The 24,897-nt window shown below is 36.8% G+C and overlaps 2 protein-coding genes across 5 annotated transcripts in view; one reads left to right on the top strand and one right to left on the bottom strand.

Moving 5' to 3' along the window:
• Positions 1–20,315, top strand: part of DTNBP1 (dystrobrevin binding protein 1) — a 75,384-nt gene extending 55,069 nt beyond the window's left edge. Inside the window, exons 8-10 of the mRNA XM_062569929.1 lie at positions 13,637–13,792; positions 15,790–15,933; positions 19,416–20,315. Of these exons, the coding sequence (XP_062425913.1) occupies positions 13,637–13,792; positions 15,790–15,933; positions 19,416–19,666 (551 nt within the window). The 3' untranslated portion in view covers positions 19,667–20,315. The remainder of the gene's footprint in view (positions 1–13,636; positions 13,793–15,789; positions 15,934–19,415) is intronic.
• A 706-nt stretch (positions 20,316–21,021) lies between these two features.
• Positions 21,022–24,897, bottom strand: part of JARID2 (jumonji and AT-rich interaction domain containing 2) — a 228,358-nt gene continuing 224,482 nt past the window's right edge. For all 4 annotated transcript variants that reach the window (XM_062569927.1, XM_062569925.1, XM_062569926.1 and 1 more), the window contains one exon: positions 21,022–22,930. In XM_062569927.1, the coding sequence (XP_062425911.1) occupies positions 22,754–22,930 (177 nt within the window). In that variant the 3' untranslated portion in view covers positions 21,022–22,753. The remainder of the gene's footprint in view (positions 22,931–24,897) is intronic.

The raw sequence follows: 24,897 nt of genomic DNA, 5'->3' as shown, positions 1-24,897 counted from the left end.
AACAGGGCAGATATAATGGTGGCCCGAAGGTATTGTTTTCCCATTGTGGTGCTGAATGTTTTAATAAGGTATGAACAAATAATTCATATTTAATAAAGGCTGTACTGTGTTCTTGATTATAACCTCCTTTAAAATTAGTGAATCTTTAGCTTTTAATTTAGCAGCAGGTATGCAAGCTTAGATATGACAGTAAGCAAAAATTGACCATTTAACAGGATCAATACACCTCTACTTAAAGTTTGTAGAGATACTTTTTATCTTCTACTGAGGGTGGAAATATTTAATGCTTTAAAAATAACCAGCACAGTGTGGTGTTGTAGGGGCTCTTTGGAGGGTTACAGATTTGTGTGGCTGTCTCCATTTTACAGCTATATTTGAATTGTGAAAAGCCACAAATCACCTAATACAAGAAATACTGTTTAGAGAAATAAAGTAGTTGTTAAGCAACTTAACTGCATATTTGCATCAACTGCGTATTTGCACCCTGCAGGAAATGTGGGTGCATTTTGTGGGTTTTGAGATATTCCTGAGCAATTATTGCTAAAATATTCTAAAGAATGAAATTTAAAATAGAATTAGTAGGACCCTAGGCACATTCAAGAGGTAAGAAAAATCTAGTATTTGGTAGGTTTAGTTGGCCTAAAGATGGAGGTTTTTAAACTGCTTACAGATATCCGAAGTTGGTTGATACAGATGTCAGGAGAATTAATTCTGTATTTTAATCTGTTTCACTGCATGAATGCAAATGCAAGCTTACTGCCCCAAGGTGTGTCAAGAGATATGGAAACTGTAGGTAGTATCGAAGCAGTGGTACCCTTTGTGTAGACTGAGAGAGAAGATCTAAATAAAGCCTGAAGACTGCTCTTAAAGCTAGTATTAAAAGGATAGCAAATACAAAATAATAGGTTTCATGTAGTTGATTATGTTGAAAGGAATGATCTCATACAAAGTTACTGTCTTTCACCGTAAAGGTCCTAATTACATTAACTTTCTTCTTCAGTCAACCTCTTTCATTTTTCCCTTCCTTTTTCCCTTCCCCCTTTTAAATACCTTATCACCTTCTTTAATTTCTACCTTTATTCACTCCTGCCTCTTACTTTGCTGTCCACACATCCCTTAGTTGGTTTTTTTTGTTTACTTTTATTAAGATACTGTATCCTAGGTGTCATGTGTTACTGTTTTTTTTTTTTTTTTTTTTTTTTTTTTAACTATAATCATAGGCTTTAGTCGGTAATGATCACTGAGTATGTGCTTTCTCACTCATTTGTAGGTGTTCCTACAGTCCCTTGTCTTTTTGTCCAGTACAGTAGCTTCAGTGGTTTGTATTTCTTTGTTAACTACTGATTTTATTTCAGTGGCTATCAGTTCCTAGTGTTAGGTGTTAAAATGGCAAAGCATTTTGGGAACTTTTGGAAATGCCTTTTTGATAAGTTCTTTTCTTCTGACTAATCCTGATTTTCTCCTCTCAGATTTCTTAATCTCTACCAGACTGGAGAAACCCAGAATAAAGGGTCATATTTTATTTATTAGCTCTGTTCAGCAATCTGAGTTGTCAGTGGCCTGTCCCCTCCTCCCCTGCCCCATCTTCATTTCTGCTACGCTTGTATATTTTTTCCTTTCGTGTTTCTCTGTTGTTCCATGCTCCACTGATGCATTAGTAACATCCTGCATCTGCTCCATCCTCTCCGTAGTTCACTCTTTGGTTATCTGCTTTTGTTGTATCTCTGCTGTGCTATTGGGCTAAGCAAGGGGTAGACCTAGTAAGTCTTACACTACTTTAGTGAAAATGATGTCTCCTACTAAGGCACATGTGTAAAACTGTGACATTAAATCATGGAAAAGTCTCATCTGTTAATTGCAGCCTTCTTATAAAGGAACAGTTGACCTAGTTAATTATATTAACCAGGGAAACTTGCACATCAGTATTTTTCTCAAACTATAAAAGGTTAGGCCTTGTTCACATTGGAAAAGATGTGCTAATTTTTGCAAAAATGTCTTTAAACTAGACAAAATATTTGAAAACTCTGATTTGACTCTGATTTGAATAGCTCACTTCAGAATTCAGTTTATCTCTTACTGCAAACTAAACCAATATAAGCAGAGGTTAAACTTAGGCTATTATATCAGGTGTAATACGGTCCTTGATGAGCTGAAGATGAAACTGTAACAACCAAAATAGGGCATTTGTTGGCTTTACATCTGATGTCAAGTTTATGCCAGTTGCAGGAGAACAGATGGCACATGGTGCTCTTAATATTAATAAATACACACCTTATTCAGAATTATTTGAACCAGAGTAGTGATCATACCCACCAGTGATCCCTTGGTGTGGTGGTAGCACTTTGGTCTAGTGCCCTAAAATCAAGTTTATTGTTTCGTGAAGTGATGGGCTGCCTTAACTTTGCCATCATTGATATATTAGTTTAGTCTGGGTGCCTTTAAAGAACAGCTGTGGTAAAAAGTTGAATGACTTTAGAGTAAAAACTTGAAAAGTTTTGGTATGTAGTGATCTGGTAGTTTCCCCTTCCATTAGTAGTTGAATACTGGCTACCATATGGAATACTGAAATCCTGGAAGAGTTGGAGTGTGAGAGATCCCTATGAACTGCACGCCAATTAAAAAGGGGGGGGAGCGGGCAGCAGGGGCAACCCCTGCCACGTTCTCCCTCTCCTAGTTTTATGGACTGTGAAGACAGTAGATTTTTTATTTCTTCTCTTTTTTTTCTCATTCTTTCTTCTTCTTTTCTTGTCTTTCACATAAGCTATTTTATTTTTGAAAATAAAAATGCATAGTGGAAAAGAACACAGTAATGTATTTTTCCAACCTTATCAAATAATGCCTTATTTCTTCTATGACTTCTGATATATAATGCATTTCCGTAGTAGAAAATGGGAAATTCTGACTGAAAATATGGAGTCATATATTTTATGTTCAGCCTCACAGTTTCTTTAGCTTTGAAATGCAACATAATTTTGGTTTTGTTCTCTTAAACTTTATCATGCCTGTAAAGTTGTTACTGTCCATTTGGCTGAATTTAAAAGCAACCAACTAATTGAATGACAGCTCTGTAAATTAGAGAATGCTAAATTGTCATTTGAAGAACCCTCTCAAAGTATTACAGTATTATAAAAAAGTCTGAAAAAGGGAAGCAGTATTAACATTATAAATAAGTTTTGGTAACAAATAGGAGTGTTATCAGTTCAGTTTTAAAAAGAATGACGGTGTCTTTGTTTTGCATTTGAGAACAAGTAGGGATTTTAAAAATAAGTGGGTCTGTCATAACTGATATTCTGTGTGTAATGAATGTGGGACTGTATGCATTTCAGAATTCCTCCGCTGGTAAAGCATCTCTGAGAGCTGTCTGTTAGTAAATTATTCCCCTCTCGTACTACCTTGTGAAAACAGTTCTGATGCTCCTGGATGTTAGAGTGAATGGTAATTCTCATCTCACGTTGCTAGGCGCGTCAAACCAAAGTGTTTAGTCACCACTAGGATTTTGAAAGGTATTCTTTAGCGTGATTGTTTTGTGGCATTAACTGAACACATTTACCTGGACGGGATTTGTAATCTAATGGTCCTTTTTCTTCTTGTTGACGTCTAAGAATGAAGAAGTGAACACAGCAATAGTAGTATGAATGAATAGGCGTTGTTTTGCTTGTATTAGAGAAGTTTCTTTGCTTTGACAGGAATGAAAGAGGAAATCAACCCAATAAATTGGCAAGAAAAGAATAATTAAATACTCCTGTGTCTACTACTGATATAACTATTGGCTTGTGGTGGTCCTTTTAAAGTATTACTGGATATGAAATTTGGACAGTGTAAACAAGCTCAGACTGTACATGAGGAAGAGTGATCTTACTGGGAGCCCTGTGGCCCTGAATACTTGAAATTTTAAGTTTAATTTGTAGATTTCTTTCCCTGTTATACTTGGTTAAAATAGAGAGAAATTACAAAAAACCAAATGCTTTCTCCTGTTTCTTTCTTTCATAGTTAATTCCTGATCCTTCAAACTATTTGAGTCTTCTCCAAACAGGCAAGCAGGCATGCTTTAGCATTAGTTCCTCATGTACTTTCTTGGATACAGGGTCTGTTTTTGCTGAAATAAGGACTGTATGTGTTGTTGTCTTAGATTTTTAAAGTGTGAAATTCAGGCTTCATTAAATGGCAAAGTCCCCTTTAAGTTTTAGAGTGTAGCCAGGCCCTAAGGGTCTTAACACTAACAGAAAACCAATGCTGATAGCTGAGAAATAGATCTTATAGTTGGTTGCAATAACTCACACAGGCTTTGTGTTTTCATACCTTTAGTTCTGTGGTTGATTCAAAGGAAAGAGAACTGATACTCTGCAACAGTTTCCAGCATACTTTTGAGTATCATTTGAATTAGTGAAAGGATCTGCTTTGCTGTCCAAAAAAAAAAAAAATTCTGGAAAGAATAGCAAAGAGAAGATAATGCTGTCCACTGTAAAGTAAACTTGCTCACCTTCAGGTTTTTGAGGCAAGATTTAGTTAAGTGCTGAATGGTGTCTGGAGATGATTTTAATTTGAGTGCAAAATAATTTTACCAAAGCAAGAGTTTGGCTTTCAGTGTTATAAGTAAAAATTGATACTTGTCAACTGGTTTGCCATGTTGTGGAACCCATATTTTTATCATGTGCACAATGTGTGGTGACAGCAACACAGTATCTCATAATTTATTTATGTATCTCTGCATGGACATAATTAGATCCAGAAGTCATATCTCAGAGCTGTGTGTATGTTAACATTAGTACTACTTCTGTGATAGCAGAAGCCACTTGCCTGTCTCTGTTTTAGAGCCTTCCTAAAGCAAAACTAAATCTTTTTGAAATTGAAAAGACTGATTAAATTGTTCGATAGATTGATTTATACTAGGATAATGGGACTTTATTCATCTCAGTTGTGACAGTTCCACAGACTTTTGCTACCTTGAGCAAAATATTGCAATGCTGTCTCTTCTATTTTAAGTAAAATGATTTTAGGTTTTCTATTGATTAGTCTTTCTGTTTGAAAATGGGTATTTTGAGGTGAGACAGAAAAAAGCAGTAATTGGAGAAAGTATGTATTAAATTTTCAAGGAGGTAGACTAGTGGCTGAGTCATTTGGATCATAAGCAAGCATGATTTTTGGTAATTTTTTTGGAGTAGTGTGTGCTAGGTTTTAAAGACAGATTGTCTTCACAAATAAACCTATATGTACTGAAGATAGATGTGACATTGTTAGATTTATTTATGTTGAAAATAAATACTTTGCAGCTTACTAATAGTGTTATTGTTCTTACAATACCATAAATGGTAGATTTATAGGGAGGCAGGAAACAAGCAGGAGTTCAGATGCTTGCCAGTTTGTTTCCTTCAAAATCACTTTCTATATTAGGAGGGCTTTAGTTATTGCTATCCTTCCCTTACCACCTTTTCTTCCCTTTTGGTTGGTAAAAGTCTGACTCTAGAAGGAATGGGGGAGACAGGAGCCCTTCTTCCTAACAGATCCTGTCCTGTTGGAAGTTGAGGAAGGTTGGGAGTGCTCACATCCTACTGAAATCATATTGCTAATCTTGACTTCTGGAAAGACAAATACTACATATTGTCACTTAGTGTTTCTGGGACCGTAAATGAGTTGGGACTGTCACACTGGAAAATGTTGGGGTGTAAATTTGTTAACCTGGAAGAAGCCAAGTATGGGCATGAAAGAGAGAATTTCATCCCCTAAAACTTTTGCTTTAACATTACTGTCTTTTTCATGACATGTATATGTATATCTGAAAGTAGAAAAATAATGAAGCAAGTGTGGAAACACAAGAAAATAATGTACTGTAGTACAGTACTTCCATGATTTTTAGCTATAGTTAAAACCCCCAAGAAAAAAAAAATATCTAAAATTGTTCATGTTAGAGCATGTTTGCAAGCATGAAAATTTATCTGTCGTTAATTAAAAAATCAAGAAGGCAAATACATTCAGGCAGCTTAAGATATAAAATAACCAAAAACATTCTTACTGTTTCTGAACCACAATAGTTCTGGTTTGAGAACAATAATCCATCCTGCTGTCTGAGACCACTTTGCAGCAGGATCCTCAGCCTGGTGTATTTTTGAGCTTGCAGAGGATAGAGAAAGGTGAAAGCAATCTTAAGAACGTAATGTGCCATATGGCTGCTGTTTCCTCATAGAATGTTCTGCTCAGTTTATTGCAAAAAGTACAGCTGGGCAAGGCAGGATTTATGCTTTTACATGCAAGAGACTTCTAATTCTAGATAGTGTAGGCTTGACTGAACTCCCAAATTAAATCACAAAGTTTATTAATTGCTTAAAAGACATGTTAATTGCTTAAAAAACAAAACCAACCCAACCTTTGTCAATTGAGTGCAAAGCCTCTGGTGTATTTTTAGATGCAGTAGCAAGCCACTGGTCTGCTTTAGAAAGGTTACCTTGTATTTTAAAAGGCATTAAAAAGTAGAAGAGAGCTGAAGACCATTGTGAAAATAAATGTGAATACAATAACCTTTTGCTTAGCTGACCTATAAGGTCATAATGCTGTCAAGCTCTAATATTCTTTTCACACTGCATGAAGCATATGATTATAAGGTTTGTGTGATTATTATTTTAAAACTTATTCAAATTTTAAAAACCTAATTCATACATTTCCTGTTTAGTAGAGCATATTTTTAGTATCTTTTCATTATAATAATTTCCTGATAACCAGATAAAGTTCGGAGTTCTGTAGAAACCTTTTCCGTAGTTGTTTTTCCTGTGGTGTTGGTTGGAAGCTGCATTTTCCTCCAGATGCTGTTTTAATAACTGGAATCTCAACATACGAAGGCAGTCATTTTCAGAAGTTTATTCTGATATTTATTTGGGCTTATTTTATACAAGGATCTCAAGTAAGAAATCTTTTTTTCTTTTTTCTTCGTTTTCTTTTTTCTTCGTTTTCTTTTTTCTTCGTTTTCTTTTTTCTTCGTTTTCTTTTTTCTTCGTTTTCTTTTTTCTTCGTTTTCTTTTTTCTTCGTTTTCTTTTTTCTTCGTTTTCTTTTTCTTTTTTAGAAGAAGAAGAAAATTTCAGAGTAAGACAACGGTTAAACTTGCTTGTCAGGTAACTTAAAAAATAGCTCCTTTGCAGAGGTGAAACCTCTGCTTTTCCTTGACTAGATTAATTCTGGGCTAATTAATGCTTTCGTATTCTGATGCAGTTTATAAAAACACTTAGTTACGAGTTCTCAAGGAATGCCTAGTCTTTGAAAATTTGATTAGGTAATCCTATAACTGAGATACTTTTGTGAAGAATGAAACCTTCATAGAAAGGTTGTCAGACAGCAAATCTCATTTGCAGTTTTATATATCTTTTCCAACAGAGATGATTCTCTTTCATTTTGCCTATCTCTTTCACTGTCAAATGAGTCAAGACTTAGTTTTCTGATTGTAGTTATTTGAATAGGCATTTGAAAAAAACTTTTTTACTATGCAAAGAAGTGTGTTAAATGAGAGTTTTAAAACAATTACATTTTGTAGTGTTGCTGGTTTTGGTTTCTCTTCTATTTGGATCACAGACTAATGCAGCTATCTGAATTTTTTTAAGTTTGCTAATAGTCTTCTCCCACTTCTCAGCAAAGTATAGCAGAATACTCGAGTGAACTTCCTTCCTCATGTTATCAAATGTTCTCTAAATTGCATCAAATGTATTTCAAACATTAGTGAGACAAATGGTGTTTTTTGAAGCACTCTCCAGTATCTTATTTTGATTTTCTAATTTCTACTGAAAGCGGGTAATTCATGAGGCAGTTTTAAGTATAAAATACGAAGCTGTTTTGTATTTTAAAAGTTTCTTGTCTGTCTTACATTTTTCTTTTTTATGTTTTTATCATTCTGTTTTTGAAGGCTTTCAGTGAACAGCCAACTTACTCCTAGGAATATAAGGTTTTGACAGTATGTCTCACACTATTCTTGTATCCAAATTAGGATGTGGTAGTCTAGATGGGTGGACAACCAGATGGGTAAAAAGCTGCTTGGACGATTGGGCTCAGAGGGGAGTGGTTAAAGGGTTACGCTGTAGCTGGTGGCTGGTAACAGGTTGAGTACTGCAGAGCTCGATCCTGGGACCTCTCGTGTTCAGCAGCTTTATCTGTGACCTGGAGGAGGTGACAGAGTGGTCGCTCCTAACGTTTGCAGCTGTTGCCAGATGAGGGGGGACTGGTCGATACAGGGGGACAGGGCTACTGCCCAGAAGGACCTAGAGAGGCCCTGCAGGAACCTTATGACATTTGGTAGGTACAAGAGCAAAGCCTCACGCCTGGGCGGGAAGAGCCCCCGCAGCAGGACGGAGGGGCTGACAGCCAGGAGCGGCTCTGCAGAAAAGGCCCCAGGGGTGGTGGCAGCGAGCGCAGCAGGAGCCAGCAGCCTGCCCGTGGCAAGGAAGGTCGCAGCATCCACAGCAAGCAGACCGAGGGAAGGGGTTATCTCCCCTCCTCAGCACTTGTTGGACCACATCTAGATACTGTGTTGGGTTTTGGGCCGTCCAGTACAGGAAAAACGTGAATAATCTGGAACATATTCATTGGAGGACCACTTAAAGCTCTGATATCCTTAGAAACAACAAAAATTTATCAGAAGAGTACTTGCTTACATTTTGTGGTCTATCTGAATGAATCTACAAAAAAACCCAGATGAACTGGGGGGCAGGTAGGGGGAGAAACAGTTAGGCTAAGCTCCAAAATTCATCCAGTTTTTTTTAGTGTGTACCTTTCTCTCTGTAGAAAAAGATACCTATAAACATAATTATTGCACTGTCCATGGTGTTCGGTCTATTAAACAGAAACTAGTTATTGTGATACTCTGCATTGGAGGCAAACTCTTGTACTAAAGCACAGCTTAAGTGACAAAGTGAATGCTGGTTAAAATTGAGAGTGCTGACTGCCAGTACTCCTTTCAGATAATTTGTGATTTGACTTGGAGAGGCTGTTCTCAGTATTTATCAGTACATCCTGCCTGCAGTAAAAGTATTGTCTGTTTTTATTATATTTTCTTTTAGGTCACAGTTGTTATTCCTACGTTATTTTCAATTATTTTTTGGGGTAGCCACAATCTTCATATCCCCACTGTTTTATTTTAGTACAGTCTTTTTGATGATCTGGTTCAAATTTTTTGATGTAACTTCAGTTTCTTTTAAGATATCCTTAAATAATAGAGTTGTTCAGTCATTAACTGATTGCATTCAGTGCCTTTTACAGCCACCTACTGCATATAAGACTTAAACATTAAATCTGCCTGGTAGCAAATCTGTAAGCAAGATCTTAAGTATATTTGTCCTAACAGCAAGTTATTCATATAGCCTTTATATCAGAGTTCACCCAAAAGATTAATTTTGAAGAGAAATTATTTACAAGCAGAGTGTGAGAGCAGCACTGCAAAAAGTATTTCCCACTGTCTTAAGTACTGCCTCAGGGATTTGAAAGGAGAATTTTCTTTTTTTATATGAACTTGAGCCTGACCACTTTATTGATTCTAGCACACGAGAATTATAAAGTAATATAATTGAAAGAAAGTAAACTAATTGGATAACAGTATGAAGACTCCAAAAAGCCATCTTGGACAGCTTGACCTCTTCCACTTTCACGTTTTATCTTGAGAGACATGTTAGCAATCTGAACCAGTGTTTCCAGTTGCTGCTTTTACTGTAGTCATTCTTTTAATTTGTTCTATTTGTGGCCTTACTTATTCACCGTATCTGCTCCTTGTGACTAGAGAATGTCTTAAAGTATAAAATGGTCACTCTCATTGTTTGTTGGATAGAACCTGTAGTGATTTGGGCAGAAGTTTTAATCTGTAGGAAGTGGCAGTCAGGTGAATGATACCAGAACATGGTATCCTTTACCCTTGAGGTGTGTGGTTATAAGCTACTGTAATTTGTTCCTTTAAAGTTTGGATTCTTCTAGTCTCTTATTCAAACGCTAAGATGTGGTTTTTCTTTTTAATAGAGCTTATTTGTAAATAAAAATATTTCATAAAGTCATTTAAGAAATAATCTATCCTGAAGTTCTTGCTGTAATAAATTAATCTTGTAGTAGGAGTTCAGTATCTGACTAGCATGTGTTCTGAATGCAGAAGAATATCAGAAATGTAAACCAAAAAAAGAAAATGTAACTGTTGTACAAAGAAATAATATTGGGTTCCTAGTGTTGTCATGATTTCTAAGTGCGTGGCCCGTTGGCACAACTACATGGTGAGTTCTTCCCAGAAAGAAGGCTGGAGGTCTGGAGGGTGTATCCATATGGAGAATCAGTGCAGTGAAGGAGATGCTCTGATGCACTGATGTTTTCCATTGACCTTTAAGAACTCGGGACCATCTTTGGACTGGTGCAGCTTCCCAGGGCCCATGGCTGATGCAGGTAGCAGCTCAAGGAGCAGAAGCAGAGGACAACTAAAGCTTTAAGCTACTCTGTCATGCTCGGCTGTTTGGGGAGTAAGACTAGCTGATAAATCTTCACCTCGCTAGAGGAGGTGAGGGCACTGTAGCATCTCGGTAAGACTGCATGTGCCCAGACCCTGCTTCTGGCAAGGGTGACCGGTTCTGTCAGCGACTTCCATGCTTCAGAAGGTGTGACGTGGCTGCGTCGGATCCAAATGCAGACAGGCTGAGGGAGGCAAGGCAAGGCTAGGCAGGGAGCATAGCTCAGCAGTGTGGGCGACTGGAGAAAATGAGTTTTTCAAGTTTTGTGGAAGAGTGCTGTCTCTCTGCTTAGGCTTAGGAGGAGGCAGGTGTAAGCCACACGGAGGCTACAGGGGACACGAGCTGGGCATTGCCCATGGTAGTGGTGGCAGCGGGGCTGTTTGTGGGGATAGTGCAGAAGGCTGTACCTTAGAAACTGAGGTTCCAGTTTTTCCTATGAGTTTTGTCTACTTTTTGTTCTGTTCTCTTGAAAATCATTGCTAGTTTAGAATTGAAACTAGCTTGTGTCTGGGTTATCCTGGCAATTCTTGTAAATCTGCATCTGGTTGTGAGTTAGTGCTTTCTTTGTAATCTCTTTATTTCTGTGCACGTAAATGTGATTGTACTTTGAATTAGTAACTACATGTATTTCTCAGTCTTATGGTGGAAGGAAAAATTTAATAATATTCCAAGAAGTGTAGGTCAGGTCTCAGAGATGTCCATATGAGTTCATGGATGTACCTGAGCAGTATATGACAGCATATGGTCTGCATTTCCGTTTTTCTCAAAACTCATTTAGTGCTGGCTCTGTTCAGTGTTTTACAGACTTTCATATAAAAGCTACACTTAGATTACGCAAAATGGAATTATGAATAGCTTTGTAAAAGAAACGATACACCTTACCCTTGTTTTCTGTTTTCACGTTTACCCATTAGCTTCACGTAGCCATCCTCAGTGTTACTGACAACAAACAGAAACCCCGAGCACAGCACTTTGCTTTTGCTTAGCCAAGCACTTCTTAATGTAACTAGTAGAGTGTGAAATTACACAACAAGGTTTTTTATGTTAATTCCCTTTAACTGAGCTTGAAGTACAGACATACTGCAACTTTTCAGTTAGAGTATTTTGAGTTTGATTAGAATATGTCAGCACAGCACGTGATTGTTATCATTTAGCTTTGGCCAGGGACAATTTCAATAGTTAATAGGATATTTTAGGCAAAAGGTAAAAATACAGCGGTGAAGTCTTAAGAAAAAAAGTCATATAAATTTCATGTGTTGCTTGGATGATACTATGTCTATTTTTAGGTTAAAAATACCCTGAACTACCAATATAGAGTGCAAAACTGTCAGAAAATATTATGGGAAAGACAGGAAATTACTGTAGTCAGCGAAAGCCGCTGGCTTGTATTATTACAATTGAATAGCATTTCTGCACCATACACAGTGTTATTAATAATTGCTTATCATTTGGAATCATAATAAAGTTTTACTTGTGAAATTTGCTTTAAGAAAAAGGTTTCAGCTTATTTACTGATGGTTTAATGGATGTATAGCATGTCAATCCAGTTTTATAGCTCCTTTCTGCAGCTATCACAGCACAGTTGCTTCTGTATATGAACTATGACCATGACTATGACCTTCATGCAGGCTACAGAGTGAATTACTGCTCTGTAATGTTTTTGCCTGGTTTAATGAAACATGTTTTGCATTTGGATAATAATCTCCATGAGTGGTAAATGCTTTTAATGAATTCTTTATTTTAAAATACCATTAATGTAACATTTTCCCTGAAAGACTGATGTGTTGCTTGTCCTAGAAAAGCTTATGCCCTTTCAGCATTTATCCATATGGATGCCATATTCTAGCTGCATCTGTCTGATGTGTAAAAGCTTGGAATCTTTTTAGCTAGCAATATTTGGAACTTCCCCTAATGGGCAGAACAGCCCAGACCAGCAGCTCTTCTCACCGTCCTCCTCCCTTTCCCATCAACTGCTCAGCTGACTAATTCTTTTTTGTTGTAAGCAGGGAGCTCTTGAGGCCAGTTCAGAAAAATAGACGGAGAACTTGGAAAGTAATGTTTCCAATTTATATATAGTCCTCCTAAAAAGCATTTCTTTCCTAAAGCATCTTCTAATCGTGTTCTAACTCAAGTTAATACTTCAGTAGCTACCTGATCGTTTTATTCTAGGAGATCTTAGGATTCACAAAACATGCCAGTCCTTCTCCCGTGGTCAGCCAGTGATTCCTACAGTGCAAAGCAGGAGAGAGAGGATCATCCAATGACAATTTCAGTGTAATTTTTGTTGCATTGTAGAAATAAAGAGGAACTCCTAGAGACCCATCATAGATATTTTTAAACAAATTTAGTTGTCACTACATGTCTGCACAGGCAGGCTATACAAGCTGGCCCTTTTTATTTAGTATCACATTAGTACTTCATGGCAGTTGGCTCTGCTTCTTTGGTGTCAGTATTACTGTCATCATCTGGCATATTCTTTGCTGTGGTATACAAAGAAGACCTTGTATATTGGTATTAATGACTGTGTAGTGTTGCCTTTGAAAACAGTACCGTTTACTTACAACACTGGTCATGCTGACTCAGGCTGTCTTCACAATTTCTGTGGATACGTAGCTGCCACAGAGCAAGAATTTTCTTTAAGGTATTTTCCAGTCTATATGGAGACTGAAGAAAGTAAGATTTATACAGGTTTGTGTAAATATGTGGGGGTTTGCATATACATAAATACATATGTATACCCCCATATATGCATACATATGTATGTTTTCTTTTGTATTATTGATGGATCATGGTATCAATGTGCTGCAATATTCAAATCAAAATTACTAATTTTGTGTGTATTATGTCTGCATAATAGCAGAAACATCATTCCAGAAGAATTCTGAAGTCCTGGTTATTGATAAGTAGTTCATTCAGGTGTTTCAGTTTATTCAGTTCAGGAAATCTGCATCTTGCCTCAAGATAGATAGTTATGATGTCACTTTAATGGTGTCTAATACAATATTCTTATCCTGTCCGTTCTAAAATATAGTTGCCAAGTGCAGAAGCCTCCTTTAACAACAGCCTGTTTTAACTGTCTGTAATAGTAGTCTGGCAATATTGAACTTACTCAGCAGCTTTAAAATTCTGAGTTAGAGGGATGTATACACGAGATTTTATTTGTTTGTTTCTGTTTTATACTCAGCTGAGCTAGATGCTGAACATGCCCAGAAGGTTTTGGATATGGAGCACACCCAGCAGATGAAGCTGAAGGAACGTCAGAAGTTTTTTGAAGAAGCCTTCCAGCAGGACATGGAGCAATACCTTTCTACAGGATACTTACAAATAGCAGAGAGACGAGGCAAGTTTTAAAATACCTTCTATGTAATCCACAAACACCCAACTTAAACCCAGAGTGCATTGTTTAGGGACCAGTCAGCAACAGCTTTAAGTGCTTACAGCTGAAGTATTGCAGTGTCTGAATTTTTTGATCGTGCCTTCCTTGATGGAATCCAAAACTCAAGATAGGCTTTTAAAGCAACATTTGGCTCCCAGGGGAGTTAGGCAGCTTAGAAAATCAGTCAGACAGACTCTCTGCGTGCTGTTTGAGGAGTTGCCTGAGAGAGATCAGTGGAAATGCAAAGCACTCAGGTACTGACTGGAACAGCACACTTCTATGCAGCTGAAGAGTGCATCCATCTCTCTGAAGATATGGATGTAGGTGGCTGCTTCTGCTCACTGGTGTTGCAAAGCCTAGGATGCAAAGCCAGGATGACCAGGCAGGATGACAGCAGATGCCTCTTAAGAAAATTTTAAAAGGTGCAGACAAAGCTCAGTGTTGTCTTTCAAAACAGTTTCCAGATAGCGGCTTTTTATATTGTCTATATAATATTCAGAGTACATGATTAGAACATGAGAGATCTAGATTCAGCTCTCTCCATATTATAAAATGATTCAAGACTGGCATCTTCCTCCTGATTACAGGACAAGACTGCCGTAGACTGTAGAAACTTCTGTGTGGGAGGTATACCATCTGTTGGGCCGAAAAGAAGGGATTGTAGGACCAGAAAGCAAGCAAGCAGGAGGTTATGTTACACATGTAGGAGGGAAGAATGTAGGGAATCTGTCCGTGCTCCAAGACCAGTTCTGCTGTCATTTGAAATGTTAGAACAGGGAATACAATCCAAAATTTCCATTTCTCTGCGTCAGTGCTATAAATGCTAATCTGCAAGATGTGCTCTAGCTTTGTTTCTAGGACAATCTTATGGGAAGCAACATATGTAAGTTTTGAAATCCTTTGCTCTGAGGAAGGAATTGAATTTGGATTGTCCACTTTCTGTATATATAGTTCACTTACCCTTAAAGTGGGCAGTGTCACTACTGCGGCTTTACACATTGCTTTGTTAGAGAGATGGGTACCTCATTTTCTAAACTTTGCAGAATAATGCAGAACCTGCAGAGATCGTATTTTTAAAGAAAGATTTGAGCCTCCAGTATGCGTAAGAGACAGAGCTGTAATATATTTGGAAAAAAAATGGTAAGATTACAGGATTTCACCTCAGTTCACATATGAAGGCTTTTAATAGTGTGATTGTTAAACTTATGTAGACTGTTAAATTGTTAATTACAATATTTGATATTACAAGTATAGCAGCTGGACTTAAATTTGTGTACTTGTGTACCTGCTCTGTGTGTATCCTTTTTTATTCAAGGAAGATGATGTTCATCCAAGCATTTAATTCCCATGTGAATTGTAGGTATTATCCTAAAAATAATGAATAGTTTGTTTATGTGTGAAATGTGATGTGAAATCCTTATGCTGGGAGAAGATATTGGCATCAGCTTAGGCTTTGCATCCTATTGTCACTTGATAGAAAGACTGAAGAAAGAAAAGGAATGGCTGCTCTCTGTTAACATTAATTTTCTGAATTTTCATGTTCCTTTTATATGGACATTTAGTGAGCGTGTGCTTAAATATATTTCTTCTCTGTTAAAAAGACCTTTAATTGAAGAAATTGGAGGAGCGTTGCAAAATGCAAAGTTTAAAACTTGGCCCCTGAGCCTAATCTTAGCATGTTTCTGATAGTATTGCATTGTAAACATTATTGCTAAAAATGTGTTTTACAAGAGCAGTGATGGTCGTTAGTTTTGCAAAAAAAAAAAAAAAAAAATTGCACAGAGAACTCTTGGCTTTGGGCTGAGATTGCTGCTAAGCAGTTATCTGATGTGAGTGTGCTCATTCCTTAGCTAGTTTAATTCTAACAAATACACACAATTATAGTAGCTATTAAAGCTTTCATAGGTAATAACATCATGTAGTTGATTGTGAGTTTGCTCACTGCACTGTTTTCACTACAGAACCAATTGGAAGTATGTCTTCCATGGAAGTGAATGTGGACATGCTGGAACAGATGGACCTAATGGACATGTCTGACCAAGAAGCACTTGATGTCTTTTTAAACTCGGGAGGCGAGGACAATAATATGCTTTCTCCCATGCTAGGTATGTTACTAGTAATGACAGTGTGCTTACAGACAAAGTGATAAATCAACAGAATTGCTTTTATGTGTAATGGATGCTGTTATCTCACAAAACACTGTACTTTACATAGATAGTAAAAAATACTTAATCAGCTTTGAAAAGATTAAAGTTAGTTGCAATATAGAAAAGCTTGCTGCAAAGCTTATGGTCATGTGTCTTTTTCTATAGTCACTATAGCTTCATGTCATTTTTGTCACGATATGGCTAGGTGATGAGTTATATATTGCTTTCTGGTGTAAGAGAAGAATCTGCTTCTCCGGATCTTTGATATGAAGTTGCTATGGGATGCCTTAACAAACCAAACATGAACAGAAAGTTAGGTTGTTGAAGTTGGGTTTGTGTTTTTGAAAATGCTTTCTTAGACTTTGTCTTAAATTTGGCATTTTAAAAGACATCTGGGTCAGCTTTGGCCAGCTTTGTCATTTGAGATTGTTAACGAGATGTTCAGCAACCTGACTGAACACAGTGGTCCGTATCTAATACATGAAAACGTTCTGGAAGCTTGAAAGAGTGATTCTGATAGTGCAGCTCTTTATAGCCTTCTTATTGTAAAGTTAGGTAACTTGGATAAAATTAATCTTAATGCAGAGGGTTTATTTGTGTTGTGATGAACAAAATCAGATTTAGAATTTGGCAAGCTGCAGCATGATAAAAAATATGCTCATGGCAGACAATTAGTAATCCTGGATACTTATGCACCAGGGAAATAATTTTTCTAAATTAAAAGCTTATTTTAGTACTAAAATGTCTTTTCCTAAAACAACCAAAATAACAAGTAATGAAGAAACAAGGCACTTTACATATCACAAAATCAAGGATAGAATTTAAAGAAAAAAGTGAAGAATATCATGGGGTAATTTTCTTCTGCCCTATGTAAAAGTGATTGTTACCTGCTGTAAACATGAAAAACTTACAGAGAGTAGTCAATGCATACTTAACCACCAAGGTTTCTAGTTTCTATTGCAAAAGATAAATTCACATGCCTGGCTTTAGGTAGGCATTCTATTCATGGCTGTTGATCATTGTTTGAGCGTGCAACTTACTTATTACAAGATCTAGGACTGTTTCCCCTTGTTGGATTTCTAACAGATGCTGGACAAAGAGGTTTCATTTCTCAGCTTAATCTTCCAAAAACAGCATAACTGGACTATTTAAGGAAGTGCAGAAACCATTAAATGCAATTGATTTTTTAAAAAATATTAGCTTTTAGAAAAGCTACATTATTTTCTGCTGTAATAAAATTATTTATTACCGTGTATGTATAAATGTTGTGTATAGATTTTATATTTCATATTTTGTATATTTTATATCTTTTTATATATTTTTTTTAGTATATACATACATATATATATGTGTGCACACCCTGTAATATAATATGCTAGTGCTGTAATGTTCTCGCACTTTAATCTTAGCAAAGAGGCTGGACAGGTTTGCATCAAGACTTACTCCCCTACAGATGGTACTACTATAGTGTTACAGTGTTGTGAATCTTATTTTTGTGGTTCCAGATGATTCATTTCACTTTGACTTAGAAAGGATTTTTGTGCTTACTTAAGGGACCTTGTATTCTAGTATCAAGTCAGATATACACTAGTCCTCATTCTCAGAAAAGTGAGATGATTTAAACATAACAATTCTTCATTTTGCTGTCAGTGGAGAACTGGGTTTGTCAGGGAGAGATGTGTTTTATAATTTTACTGAACACCACACAATGCAGGTAAGTTATTCTAATAACTGGTAAAAACAAAAATAAGTTCAAATTTGCCTTGCTATAAATTGTGCTACTTTATGGGCATTGGTTTAGCAACTTTTCACTACAGTCTGCAAATTATCCTAAAAAGCTTATGCACCTGTGCCACTCTGGAACACTCCTCCCTTGTGCATTCAGTTTTAAGTAAGGTCATCTATGCATGCTGGTGTGCACAGAATAATGATAGATGTCCTTTAAAACAGTTCTGTGTTCTGATAGTATCTTTGTAATACCACTTGTGTTCAGTGTATTCTCGTATTAACATGAAGAAGCAACTTAATAGACCGGCTAGACATTCTGAACTGACAGAGTACGTTGGAGTGGCAGGGTGTTTTCAGTCCAGACTTTTGAATGTTGTACTGTGTCTTTATGGACTTCTGTTTAAACTAGAGATGTGCTCAATGCACGTAGACCTGTGGAGTTCCTGTCTCCCACAGAGGCTAGGGCAATGTCACGTACAGGGCTACTCACTGTCCAAGTTTAAGTCCAGAATAGCCTGTTTCAAGAAATGTGCCTGAGCAACATTTAGCATACCTTACAGTGTCTCGTACAACAATATCCTGTTGCTCCCAAGTGCTATTGTTTAAAAACAATTTTTTTTTTAAATCAACACTGGGATGCTTGATAAGACCCGTGAGAACAATGAATTGTCAACTGCTCTGAAGCCAGCCTTAGCAGAGGTGCAGGGCACAGTGATCTGCTCATTTCCATCTGTCCCTCTTGAAAACATATTTTACAAATTGTATAAAATCCCATTGGATTTTTAAGATCATTTTCTCACTAAGGTTACTCAGCACCTAAGTAAGTCAGGTCCCCTAACTATAGAGACATACTTGCCGGGCCTAGCAGATAAATAATAAAAGGGCCCTGTGGTGGATTGCATGGAAAGAGAGTTTAGATGTCTCCATTTTCCATTCTTACTTCCAGGAAGTGTCTAAGGAAGAGACTTGAAATTTGAAATCTGACCCTTAAACTGCAAACACCGTTAAACTGAATTTGCTTAGGAAAAAAATGTCTTTTTGAGTAAGAAAGAGCAGATGGAGTCTTAAAAATGCCATTTCTGTGCACTTGAGCTATGATACAGCTTTACCAAAGGAATTCTTTGATACTTCAGGCAAAGTTTTGTTTTGTTTATGCATCTTTGTTCTCAATCAAAACGGGAGATTACAAATATTACCAATATTGCCTATCTATCTCTTTTAGTTAGATTTTTAAATTTCAGTCAGGTTAATTCATGTCCTTCTGTTGGACAAAGCTTGTTAGGAGAATTTTTCTACTGGTGATGACTCTCAGCAGATGCTGAACAGCCTTCATCAAAAGTCAGAATTAGGAGGATTAAATGGTCTTGGCTAAGAGGCAAACTATGTCATCAGCTATGACTCTTAGAATCAGGACTTACTTAATACTTCTGCTATCTAAGCTTATTTGATCTAAAGTATTAGAAATACTAGAAAGACAGACAAACAAACATACAATCAGACCCAGACTAAAGCAACCTTGTGGCTTAAATCGGCTTGTGAAAAGCCAATAGGCAGCTTTGTATTTTGTTTTGCTGTCTTAGGAGATTTTGCAAAAGCAGCAGAGCAGCCTGAATGCAACTCACGAGCTCACTTAATGTACTTACTTACCAATTTATTTGTTGAGCCACAGCTTGATTTTTCTCTCTTTTTTGTTTTCTTTTTCCAACTCTAAGGGCCAGACTCCAACACCTATGTGAATGAGATAAGTCTTCAGGTTCCAAGCCAGTCCGAATTGCGACAGAAACTGTCTTCATTGTCATCAACCTGTACTGATTCTGCCAGCCAAGATGCAAGTGAAGGAGAGTCCCCAGTTATTCAGTCTGATGAAGAGGAAGTTCAAGTGGACACTGCTCTTGCTGCTGTAACTACTGAAAGAAAGGGTGCTTCAGATGTTAGTGATGAAAGTGACTCTCAAACCATTTGAATCTTAATACCATATCCTTTAAGAATGACTTTTGAATGAATGAACAAATGAATGAAGCGCTTGTCTGTGTAACAATTTGCTAACCAATCATAACAGCCAGATCTTTTTACTAGTAATACAACATTTTTACAAGATTGCCAGTCATGTGGAGGTTGGTTTTTAAAAAAATTGCCTAAAGCACACACACTTTAACAGTAGTCTTGGGGCTCAGGGGAGTAGTACAACTTCTGTATATACTATGTATAAAAGAATTAAAGGGGGGAAGATAAGTTTCTTTGACCACTAAGGTTTAAATGACTGATTGGAAATATTTAGAGCTGATGTATAGTACTGAACCCAAATTGTTTCTTGCATGTTTTCAGCAGCTGCAATTGAAGATTTAGGCTCCAACCAAAAAGTTATTTTCTACTCTTTACTCTCTACTGTCTGCCTACTACCTTTGTCTACTAATGCAGCAGTGTCTACTCTCTCACACTTCTTATTCAGGACCAACTTAGTTATCAATCATCTTAGGTGTTAAGGAAAAACCTCAGAAATTGAAAAGGAGGAGAGATACATACTGAAATGTTACACTCCTCGTGGAGCAGTTATCTTAGTATTGTATGGACTTACTCCTCTCTTCAGATGAAATAAAGTATTTCTATCCCAACCATGTCTTCTACTTGATTACCCATATATTTTCTCCATGACAGTGAACAAAGGAGACTAAATCAACAAGTAGAAAAACTGATTATTTATATTGAGTACCAGTGTAATTTACTTCTTCCACAGTAACTTGTTTTTCATGACACTGATGCGAACCAGCAATTTAAGGGAAATAAACCTGAGCAACATAGGAATTAAGTGCATACATTTTACAAAATTTAAAACTGATAGTCATCATCTTACCTCCCATATTTTTTTTTTCCTGCAGTCACTTTCTTGCTTCTAAAATGTTAAGGTCTGAACCTAACACCTGTTTTTTGTCGAGTCTCGCACTGTATTTGCAGGGATCTGCTCTACCTCAAGAAGTCTTCTGGCTCCTGCTCTTCATGCACTGAGGAAAGGAATGTAATCAAAAACAGTGCAAGTAAGTAAAAGGATGAGTCGTGATATAGATCCCTCCCCAAAGATCTGCCCTGACAAAATTAATGGGTGGGAATGAGGTCTCTCCTGCTGCTAGCCAGGTGGTAAGTGGCCAGGTTCCTTAAGGATACACCTGACAGAGTGTTTCCTGACCTCACTTTGGGAAATGAAAACTAGGAGCCTACCTACAGTTCTGTATTTACAATGTATTTAACAATGAGTTTGTTGAAAATCTTTCTTGAAAGCATCTACTTTACTCACTTCCAGAAGACAAACAAAATGTCCAAAAAAGTTTTGTTTTTTTATTAAACCTTGTAGTACAAACCTGGAAAGTAAACAAAAACTGGCAATAAACAACATGAAGTCTTTCCTTACAAGGAAAGAGAGCAGAGCAGCGCTAATAAATTAAATGTCAAACTGTAAGCCATAGTCAGAAGTTTACTGTCAAGAGGGAAAAGTACACAGCAAGGCCATAAAAACCAGACAACCACATTTGAAAACACTTGACTCTGTTTATGTTATTGTTAAATATTCCAAAACAGTTCAGTCTTCTGCAACAACAACCAACAAATTGTATTATAGGACTTTCCTGACAGTTACCACTGGCAAGCTCAGTGCAATATGGGTAGCTACGGTATTGTTGAATTCAATTATGAAACAAAACAGTTTGTGAAAACATTTTCCCTTTTTTATTCCACACATACTGTACACACAACCAGAAAAGGGCAACAGCTACTCCATTATTATTTTTTGTTGTTGTTCAGTGATGTAAGCAGCACTTATAAATGTTACAAGAAAAACCCTGTAAGCATCCAATCCAACCGATGAAGAAAGTGAAACGTAAGGCTTTTCTTCATCTTGTCTCTTTGCCATCCCTCCCCCCACCCCAAGAAAAGGCTCAAGTATTTAAAAAAATTTACAGGCATATGTACAAAAGGTGTGATTTTTTTTTTTTGTTACAACATGAAGAGAAAAATAGACAAGATGAAAGCAAATGCATTTTCACATTCAAAGGAAAAATGCAGACCTGCTAGTGGCTCTAAAAGTGATCATATAATGAAACAAATTCAAAACAAAAATTAATGCTTGACTGTGTACGGTGTGAAAAACAGCAGTGGAATGGAAATGGAATGTTAGAAAGATTGCACGTCTATGACAAAGAAGCACTTATGGCTTCAATCACTTTTTTTTTTTCTTTTTTCTTTTTTTTTTAAAGGATGCTATTGAAGGGTTTTTGATAAAGTAGCCAACAGCACCAAAAAATAACAGAATGGATTTCCTAATGAAATCAGGCACAGTTTTCCCTCACATGACTCCTCAAGGCAGGCAGTCTTTTTTCCTTCTCTTTTTTATTTTTATTTTTTATTTTTTATTTTTCCCCCTCAAAACAGATGCATAGTGATGTGCTGGTAAAAGAGAACATACTCCAAATCTCCTCCTTTTGCCTACAGTTAGGAAACAAAGTCCAGCTTCAGCTGCCATAACCTCCCAAAGAAAGTGTGTATTCTCCAATTTAAAAAATTACAAAACTCATCTTGCCGTGACAGAATAAAAGACAGCCAAAGTAAAGCAATTTCTTTCAAGTTTTGTCTCCTATCCCTTTTCTCTCTAGAAAAATCTGCTCACATGACTGGAGAACAAATTATAAAAGACATCAAACTTTAACCTATTCAAAAATGGGTTAAAAGCCTTTTTTTCACAGTTACCAAAAAGGCTTTTTATTTTTTTTCAGCCATAGGGACAATACAAATTAATATTTTATCAGCCCCTTGCCGGTTTTAAAACAGTGAACATACGGCAGTTTAAAAAAATCTGACTGCTGTATCTATCTATCCTAAGTACAAAAAAAAATTCAACAGTTTAATGCTAAAACAAAATTAGTTCTCTAAAACCAGAAGAAAATCTTCTTTAGAGCTAGTGCAAAGACAGCTTGTATTCTACAGCAAGTACTCCAAACTATGGTATAATAATTACAAAAAATATATATAAATTGACAAAATGAGAGTGTTGGCATCTTCAGGATTAACTTGAAGCACTTTTGGATGAACTGGAGGATGAAAGCCTAGATGATGGCACGTCAACTGTTGCTCTCTTACGAGGTCCTCTTTTTGGTGTAGGCTTGCTGATACAGTTCTCAATGCTGCCATTTTTACCAGATACTTTTCCACAGATTTGATTGACTAGACTGATTATTTGTTCCTGTTCAGGAAGAGTTAAAAAAACACAAATTAGCAATTTCTTTTTTTCCAGTTACTTCCAGTACACATAGAAGTAGTGCTGCCTTGTGGATTTAAAGTGCCAAACTGCGGAAGAAAATCTATTTATTTGTAAACTATGCAGAAGTTTGGCTCTATTCTACTATTTCACAGCCAAGATTTTGGTAATAATTACTATGCAGTATTCTGAATAACTACCTTTCCTGAAGCTTCCCCACTTCCAGCTTAAAAGACAGTATCCAGCCACAGAACTAGAACAGTCTAAGGTCTGGCCACTGAGTTTTTAGAGAACTGGGCAAGAATGAAAGAAGCAGGGCTGCAAAGCTACTTCAGCAGGGTCAGAAATTTTCTTCAGACACTATGTAAAACACACTACTCAACAGTGTAATAAATGTGGTACTTCACAGGTAAGACTGCTTATCACTTACCATTTACTAAATATTTCTTTAAAATTTAGGGGAAAGATCCTGCATCTTCTTTGTGAGATTGTTGTCACTGGTTATGGGATGCTACTTTTTGGTTTACTGCCTTTTAGGATCTCTGTCCAAGTGCTCAGACCATGTGACTATGCTCTGTCAGTGCATAGTGAGAGCCTTGCCTGCTGCCACTCAGAAAAAGGGCTGCAAGTCCGTAGTACCATGATGAACAGGAGGCAAGAGTTGAACTGCACACCAAAGTGGTTTGGTTACATCACCAGTTTTACGCATTTCATTACATTAAGTGATTTGCTGAAGTTTGGGGTGTGCAAAATGTTTTTGAACTGTGTTGTTCTGTTAAGAATTTTGAGAAGTTTTTTTTGTGCAAAGTTGAAATAATGATTTAATTAATTATATCTAACAGTTAAATATATCTAACAGATGACATTTGACATCTAGCAGATGACATTTGACGTGCAGATCTCCAATATTCACATCCCTCCCCCCAAAAAACAAAAAAAAAACCTGTTTTGTATGCCCCCAGGCATATGTTTAGTATTTTTCAGATGTAGAAACTTAATGACAGCTTTTTGCTGCCTAAATCATGAAAGCTAGCAAAAGTAATTATTTTATGTGATTCTGGTGAAAAGATTGTCTCTGAAAACCTCAACAGAATTAACAGTTCTGAGCAAGCATGGGAGATAGGGGCTGAATAATCTCAAGAATAAAAGAAACATTAAAATTGCTGAAGAATCTCCTGAAACTCTTCTGTGTTTATCACCTTACAAAGTCTGCCTCATCTGTCTGGCCTTCCTAGATTGTACCTGTTTGTAACCTACAGTATCTGATACTAGAACAGAGTCCTGCAATTAAAAACAAAATCACAATGGCAAGATCTTACCCAGGCTTAGTCAGATATTTTTTTTTCTATACCTCTATGCTGATGCATTAGAAGCTGCAGAGACATCTGCCTCAAAATGTGACCAGTCCTGTACTGATCATTAAGAGCTGCTTTTATAAATTCTTTCAGTGCTTCACTATCCACAGCTTAAGCTAACAATAAAAGGCTCCTTTGTTCCCTGTCTCCGTCTTCCCCTTTACCTCTGTTGCATCCCATGGTGGTTTTCCACAGCTCAGGAGCTAACTAGAAACATAAAGCACATTACTTGACTGTATTGTAAAGTAGCATTAGCCCAGAATCCTGGGCTATCCTACATCACCCATGTGCATTCTCTGCTGATTATATAGTCTCATATTTGCCTCAAATCATTACTGGACCTCACATCTGTAAGTACTCTACAAGATTGCCCTAGAGAAGTTTCTGGCTGGACTGGAGTACCTCAGAGTGTACTTTCAGTTAGCAAGAGACAGAAGTTATCACAAAGCTTAGAAGTTACCATAAATAGACCAACCAAAAGCACATCTTCATGGTTTACAGCACCTCAAAGCATTAAATGGCATCTCTGTTTCCTAACACTTAATCATGCTGTTTATGCTTCAGGTTTCATCTTTGCAATCCTATTTCCCTCTCCAT

Source organism: Rhea pennata, chromosome 2, assembly GCF_028389875.1.
Source record: "Rhea pennata isolate bPtePen1 chromosome 2, bPtePen1.pri, whole genome shotgun sequence".
In the NCBI taxonomy this organism is placed as follows: domain Eukaryota; kingdom Metazoa; phylum Chordata; class Aves; order Rheiformes; family Rheidae; genus Rhea; species Rhea pennata.
The sequence above is the reverse complement of the archived record's forward strand: the minus strand, read 5'-3'. Positions and strand labels throughout refer to the sequence as shown.